The 7,836-nt window shown below is 36.6% G+C and overlaps 1 protein-coding gene across 1 annotated transcript; it reads left to right on the forward strand.

Annotated features, from left to right (window-relative positions):
- Window positions 1-1,028: 1,028 nt before the first annotated feature.
- Window positions 1,029-7,367, forward strand: MLANA (melan-A). The gene is made up of 5 exons (XM_074812558.1): window positions 1,029-1,079; window positions 1,842-1,940; window positions 4,487-4,583; window positions 6,042-6,143; window positions 7,093-7,367. The coding sequence occupies exons 2-5, from the start codon at window positions 1,867-1,869 to the stop codon at window positions 7,159-7,161; spliced, it is 342 nt and encodes a 113-aa protein (XP_074668659.1). The 5' UTR covers window positions 1,029-1,079; window positions 1,842-1,866; the 3' UTR covers window positions 7,162-7,367.
- Window positions 7,368-7,836: the final 469 nt, after the last annotated feature.

Raw genomic sequence — 7,836 nt, forward strand, 5'->3', positions numbered from 1 at the left:
TCAGATTTTTACCATAATTAGGCAAAACACACAAGCAGAAAAATTGTCTGGCTCTTCTCAGTTCTGCATTAACTAAGAATATTGATGTTAAGACTTTACACCAGATTTTCTAAGGAAATGGATGTTGATCTCCCACTATCTGTTCTTTCCTATTCACTTTTGAGTCTTGTCAGCCATTTTCAACCACATTTAGAGCCAGGTTCACAGCTTCAAAGATAAGTGAAAACTTCAAAGTTTCGAGTCCTCCAAACTTAAAAAAAAGAACGCTAGGCAGGATAGAGAGGCCCAAATTAATGATTCATTGGGACAAATGACAAGTAGAACACAGTTCTTATATCTTCCTTTTTTTTTTTTTTTTTTTTTTTGGCAGTAACTAACACTGCTGGCCCATCATAGTACCCAGACTTCTGAATTAATCACAGACTGCCATTTCTTGCCTGGTGTTGGAATTACTGCAGCGTGACCACAGGCAATTCACACAAATCCATAGGAAAACAGGCTTCATTAGTTCTGCAGCCCATGGACAGACTCTCTTTTTGTTGCAGCATTTGCTTACCAGTACAAAATTAAACTGTACTTGCCCTAAGAAACTTTTATCATGGTATAACAGCATCTGTCTGTGAGTTTTACTAGTTGCCACAGTGTTACAATGGTGCAAAAAATGTGCATAAGCAAAGCTATAGTTGAACATATGCAAAACCATCAGCTGTTACAAAATTATCAGTCCTAAATCAAAACAGGTTTGAATTTAGAAGCAGTCTGCCACTCTAGGAGGTTGTAGGTAAAGGCAGGTAAAACGTCTTGAGCCATTTCTCAGAGGGTATGTAATAAATGAAGAAGTAACAGATTTTTGAGCTGCTTATTAGGAGGGAAGGATCCGGACTGTAAGAAGAAAATGAAAAGTTGTCTCCTTGCCTCTTTCATGCTAATTAATGCATTCAGAAGCTGTACTGAAAGGAATTTAAACTCGTGATAGTCATAAGAGAACAGATCAAAGAAGAAAAAAAAACAGATCAAGTCGAGGAAAAGAAAGCTGTACATGCCTTTCAGTTAACAGACAGAATACAGGTCTGAAGGAGGTAAGATCTGTATTTTTTTATTCTACCCAAAATTTTCTATGTTGCTTCAGAATTATGCTTCAGAAGGGGCTTGACTGTCTCTAAGTGAACTCTGAAATGTTTTATTTCCTTGGCTAGAATTCTTTTCAGTGAAGTCATTGGGTTTTATTACCTGTGTAAGGTAGGTAGATTAGCTGGATACTATCAAGTAGGATCTGTTGTGCTGTTTAAAAGACAGGAACATGATTACTTGTGGATTACTTCTTTACTATATTTGATCAATTAGATTTTTAACTGTTTAGACTACTTTTAACTGGATGATTATTCCTTTAAGACTGGAAATTAAGATTAAATTCTCTGCACATCTAAGTATAGATTGTCAGCAGACATAAATTAGTATAACTATCTGAAAATCAACAGATCCCTGAGAGTTTACACTGATTGAAAACCTGTCCCTTGGGTGTTTACGGGAAATAACAGAAGAAACAACTACTTGTAAGGGCAGTATAAGTTTTTCTTCTTCTGAATAGTTTTTCGTGTCCAGGTAAATTGCCTTTCTTTCTATACTCCTAAGAAATTTTAAGTCAGAAGTCTGCCATCACTTAGTACCTAAAGAGACCATGTCAAATCCTTCTCTGTTGCACTAAGGTGCAAATACCTTGATGTCAGTGGAGCTACTCAAATGTAGACTATAGTTTTGAGTTTTGAGTTTTGCCTTAAGTTGGGACAGTTGCATATGTATATTCTATATATGTGTATGCATATGTATATTCTATCCTGTAGGTTTGAGCAGGACCAAGCTCACAAAATGCCCAGAAGAAACCACTATTCAGATGGCAACTTTTTCAGAGGGAAAGGACACAGCTATCTTGCAGCAGAAGAGTAAGCATAAACCAAAACCTCTGTTAGCATGTAAGCTGGTGAAAAAAATTTACATTGAAATAAATGTACAACATAGTATCAGAAGAAGTCACCGTTGTATAGAGTGCATTTTAGCTATCCTGTAGTTGTCTCTAATGTTTGTCACTGCAGAATCCTAGAGCCCTCAATGGTTAAGAAGATCATATGATCAGAAGTCATTAACCTTTATAATAAAATTACCAGGTTTATTGAGGCTTATTTAGAAAATTCTTTTGAGGCTGTTGCAAGGTGATCGTTACATTAAGTTTTATCTCCAGATCCACATACGTCTCTTCAGAACCTCAAAGGGACATAGTATCACCCTAAATAATTTAAGGAAAGCCCCTCCAAAATGGTAAAATACGTTCAAAAAGCAAATGGAGACATCAATGCCATACAAATGTGACTCTCAATAAATTGTTTCTGGGTGAGACTCCACTTAAGCAGAACTAATTCAAGCTAACATTTTGTTAGTTTTAGCTTACAATAAAATATGTTTGGTCTTGGATTACTAGAGATGCTATCCCACTGGTGATGTGTTATTACTTTAGACAAATACTTGGGATATCTGTATGTGGAATGTGTTTCTGGTACTGGTTTATTATTGGCCCCCAAACTTGGTGACTTGTCCTCCCCCCCCCCCCCCCCCCCCCCCTCCCCACTGCAAGGTATTTCTTTCTCTGTCTTCATCCCTGGGCAGAGAGAATAAGCAAAGGGGAAGGCTCTCTCATAGTTCTTTCAAAGCATTTCAGTTCTCCGAAAGAAAAAGCTGGATAGTCATGTCTCAGCACCAGGAACTAAACACACTTACCTCCAATGCCACAAACTGCATTGGTAAGCAGTTTTCTAGATATGCGAGGGAAAAGTGACTCTCTCCTTCCAGTATCAGAAGTAGCATTCAAGATATAAGCACAGATTTCTAATAGGACAGCTGCAACTTTAACTGGAATTGCAAGAAATTGTGTATACACTTCTCATACCAGCCTCTTGCATAGGAAGGGAAGGAGTTAGATGGCAAAGACACAGTTAAAATCACCAACTCCAGAAATGACATATATTCTGTGGGCAATATAGGCTAATGGATGGTTAAAACTACAGAGCATGTGAAAAGCAGAAAGCAGTCTCAAAATGTAGAAAAGGCAGCAGTTGTTTGGAGAAGTAGTCTCTCCAAGTTTTAACTGTGCTGGGGACAGTAACAAAACCAGTGGAGCCATCTTGTAATTTTGAAGATCAGCTGCAACACAGCAGCACCAGGAAGCAGTGAATGCCGTGAACTGTGTTCCTTGGGTCAAACAGATCTCCAGCCAACACAGGTTTGAACGGGCAGGAGCAACTTGCAAGATTCAGGTACTTGTGTAAAAGAAAATCCCTTTGGCTCCAGGGGGGTACATGCTTCAAAGAGCACACAGGCAGTTCAGACAAAAAGACAGCCTGTTCTGCCACACAAATCTGCACGCATCTTCTTTCAGGCTTCACAGGTCACAAGGAAACACTCCTTCATGAGACTCTGAGTCACTGAAAATGATAGCAAATAGATATAAAAGGTCTCTGGTAAGTCACATACTCTACTCCTCAGTCCCAATGGAAAAGCCTGATGGTAATTATTGCAGGGTAACTGGATATAAGACATATAAAAGTATGTTAGAATGAGTTTATCCTGACTCATGTGGTCATTTTTTTCCCTTTAAGCATGTTACAGACTCTTCTGTCCTTGAACAGGCAAAGAGCAGGCAAAAAAAAAAAAAAATGGGGAGTGAATTCTGTATGTCTTAACAGAGAGGATATTAGCATAGGAGGAAGGGTTTTTGTTACTAGGAAACTTGCAATTACTTTGTCAGCTTGCTTTCTGACAGACAGTGGAACTGTGGTATTTCTCCCAAGTGCCTGGTAAGCAGTAGGAAAGATGTCTTGCAGCACAGTTTGCAAAGCCTATGTTCCCTAAATTGACCCAGTGACACCAATTCAGTGCCTAACATGTCATAAAACAAGAACTAAAGAATATAGAGCTCTTTCTGAATAATTCAAAGTTTGTTACTCGGGTTTTGAGGTTGTGTAGTGTTTTATGTACCCAAAAAAACCTTCTGTCATCAGCAGTTGTTGCTATATGATAAAGTTAGGATGCATTTCTCAATACGTGCCGCCTAAAGTAATTTAACAAATAAACATGAGCTGTGTCTCTGCAGGTGTGGCATTTATTTCACATTCTCTTGCAGAATTGCAATGCTGCTTGCTGGATTTACAGGCAGGGATTTTTTTAGAAGAAGTAGTCACTGGTAGATTATTGTCTTCAAAGCAATATATTCCTCATTTTTAAATGCTTAAGAATTTGGCAGAGAATTTAGCTAACTTCTTAATCTACAGAGACTGGCTGAAGTTATTGATACTTTGTCTATTTTCTGAAGTTAAATCTGCTCCATGCTTTTCTCTGATAATAGGATATTGATACAAATTTTTTCTCTAATCATTCTTGCTCCCACAAGAATGCATCAAGTTCTGGTGTTAATTATTTTGTTTTGCTTTCCCAACAGAGCTCTGGGTATTGGACTCTTCATTCTGGTGCTGGCAATTTTACTTATCTTTGGCTGCTGGTATTACAAAAGACGCAGTGGCTATAAAAGTCTGCGGGTAAGCATGGCAGCTTACTTTCTAGCATGCTGTTATTTTGACAACATATTATCATTATTTGCATTACATTAATACAGAGTACATCGAATCTGTAGTAGGAGGTCATTAACTCAGGCAATATTTACACTGACATATACACAGGGAATACCACACAATATGAAACACACCTTGCATTGAAGAACTCAGGCAAAGAGGTAAAGAGGAAGCAGAAGCATAGGGAGATGGAGTCAGTTGCCCAACTTTGCACAACACATCAGTAGAAAAACTGATCTCAGGGAAGCATTATATTCCATATTTATGCAAACCCAAGATGTGTTCAGCGTATTTTCATTTAAATAAGATATTCACTACTCATATGACTTACCCCTAAATAAGGACAGATATGATTAGAGTAAATCTAGGAAGAGGAGAAGAAAAATAACTGTTACAAGTAACTAAGTAAATATTATGTTCATGTATGAGTGATGCATGATTTATTTGTATAAAAGTTGACTTGCAGTTTTAAGATTTACAAAAAAGCACGGCAGATTTGAGATTTGCTTTCTAAATACTATTTTTAAAAAACTCTACTTTGTGTCTTCTTAAAACTATATAAAAAAAGCTACAATCCTTCTCATAACATCTGTTGTTAGAAGTCTCAAAGCTTTGTCTTTGAAGTTCTGCTCTCTCCTATGAAAGGTAGGCCACTTTTAACCCTTTAAAGTGACAGCTTTATCCAATTATATGTTTTACAGTATCTTTTGGTTATCCTAACATTTCAAAAAAGATGTAACCATCTGGAATTAAAAAAACATACCTCTCACCTCAGTCAGCAAAGCCATTTCCTTGCTGTTTCCGATAACTTTCTCCTGTTACCTTTCCAGTGATCTATCTTCATAGTGAAATGCTGCAAAAATGAAGGTAATACTCAAAAAAACCTTCAAAAAAGCAAACCAGAATTCTTTCATTTCTGCTTTCTACATCATTGCAAGAAGCACACCCTTTTTTAATTCCTTCTCATTGCTGATTGCTGCTTTCTGGTTTTGAAAATCAAATTTTTGTTAAGCTTTTTGGCTAGGGGAGAACAGGTACAGAATGTATACAAAAGAAATGGTGGAAAACTGGGAAAAAAAAAGGTTGGAGATTAAAGAAAGAAATGGGTGGGATAAAAAGGAGGAGGCATTCAGGTATGTGAGGAGGTGTCAGTTCCTGCAGCAGTCCTGGACCTAAAAAATGTGATCCTCTTTTTCTGGCAGTGTAATTAGATAATACAGGAGGGATAGTATCTCTCAGCAGAGATGGCAGAAAGTGATAGGTAGATTAACTCTCTTACTTGCTGGCATTGTGTCTGACCCTAATCCCAGTCTCTAATACATACTGTAAATGTGCTGTCAAATATTAAATGTTGCATAATTTTCTCCAACTTCACATTCTCTTTTTCCTTTCTTCTTCCCCATACTTCTTTACGATCTGTCACAGAGCAAAAACTCCAGTGTGGGCACAATACGAACCATGGTAGGTGAGGGAACAATACTGGACTGCAAAATGGCTCTGCAGGAGCACAGAAACTTTAATTCTGTGGTAAGTTGTAACTCAAGGTTTCATTTACTCACAACATAGTAAGACCTGCTGAGACAATCTTGGTAAACAGCTACTTGTTGATGATTTCTTTCTTGGGGTGTGCTCTCTAGATTGGGTCTTCAATGCCTCTACATTAACTTAAAAAGTAGTATTTTGCCCCTTTTTACTGTGAAAAGGGTTTTTAAAATCTACTATTAAGAATTATTCTTTAAAAAAATTCTCTTCTTTCACCTACTTTTATTCTTAAATTGTACAATCATTATGCAATCTGTTAGAATGATGTAACACCTGAATGCTGAAATATACTGAATAAACAAACATCTCCCTAGTAGATGTTCCACCATTCTGACAAACAACAAATGGACTGTGTCTGGTATACTATACCCTGACAAGGATTATCAGGAAACATTGTAAAATTTCAAGGTTTTAGCTTCTCAAATCATTATGGAAAGATGAACGTTCAAACCTATAATTTTGAAAAAATTCAAATGACTTAATTGATAAATATGTATGTCAAGTTATGGGTGTGTTCAAATAGTTTTAGAATAGGGAAAAGGCTAATTTACAACCAATTTTAAATAAACTGCCCAAATTGTTAACATGGAAATCAGACAACATACCTGCATCAAGACTCTTAAAGTTTCAATATCAGTCTGAACTCTCAGTATAAAAAAAAATTGCTTTTTAAAAAAATTCCTGTCCTTATAACACTGAAACTTCTCTCTTTAGATGAGTGATACAAACAGAATATATTTAACCTGATGCAAAACCAAAAAACTTATTAGCAAAAACTAACCTTAAAAAACCCCCACATAATGAACAAGCTTAGCTATTTTAAGCTGTAGTACCATACCTGATATTAAGGTAGATAGCTTGCTGCATCCTTAATGTAATTTTCTTGTACCTCCATTGTTTTTTCACTCTTTCATACCTATTTTCCTTACCATAGGTGCCTGATGCTCCGCCAGCTTATGACAAAATTGCTGCAGATCAGTCACCACCACCTTATTCACCATGATAACAAGGAAACTTAAACTCTAAACATACCGATTCAATTTCCTCATGCTCTCTCTTAATTTCCTGTACATGCTTAACTTTCTTAAAGCTAAAATAATTTTTAAAAAAATCACATGCTTTCATTAGCAGTTGCTGAAATATTCCTGCTTAATTTACAGAACTGGTTCTTGAAATGCCTCAATAAATCTGAACATGCTTTTATTTTAAGTTTTTCATTTCCTGTGGTCAGATTAATACACTATACTCAAGTCTGGGCATCTTGCATCCTCCATAGTTCTATCAACAGTAAGTACACAGCAGTAAGTACTCTACTAGAGTAGAAAGTGTCAGCACCTTTACTTTCGTCTTTCCCATTTAGTCTCCCTTTCTTTAAAAAAGAAATAAACTATTCCCTAGAATGCAATGTACAAGAATCTGTCATAAAATGGACAAAGACTAACCATTCTCACCACCAGCAGTTCTACCAGTAGTTCTAAAACTAACCTGCAAAAAGTGACTATGCTTTACAACAGGCTTTTACCTCACATCACTTGTTTATGTGCCTGTAGTGAAATAATTCCTGTAAAACATGATCTAGGCAACCTAGGAATTTCTGCTTAGAGTCAATTTTATTTCATAACAATCAATGGGTATAATGATGATCACCTTTAGTTTCCTTCTGGCAGTCTTGTGAGAA

This window comes from Strix aluco, chromosome Z (genome assembly GCF_031877795.1).
Source record: "Strix aluco isolate bStrAlu1 chromosome Z, bStrAlu1.hap1, whole genome shotgun sequence".
Classification (NCBI taxonomy): Eukaryota; Metazoa; Chordata; class Aves; order Strigiformes; family Strigidae; genus Strix; species Strix aluco.

Coding starts and splice junctions, on each gene's coding strand:
- MLANA (XM_074812558.1), top strand. CDS start 1,867: ATGCCCAGAAGAAACCACTATTCAGATGGCAACTTTTTCAGAGGGAAA. Junction 1,941..4,486: donor AGCTATCTTGCAGCAGAAGA/GTAAGCATAAAC, acceptor CTTTCCCAACAG/AGCTCTGGGTATTGGACTCT. Junction 4,584..6,041: donor GTGGCTATAAAAGTCTGCGG/GTAAGCATGGCA, acceptor GATCTGTCACAG/AGCAAAAACTCCAGTGTGGG.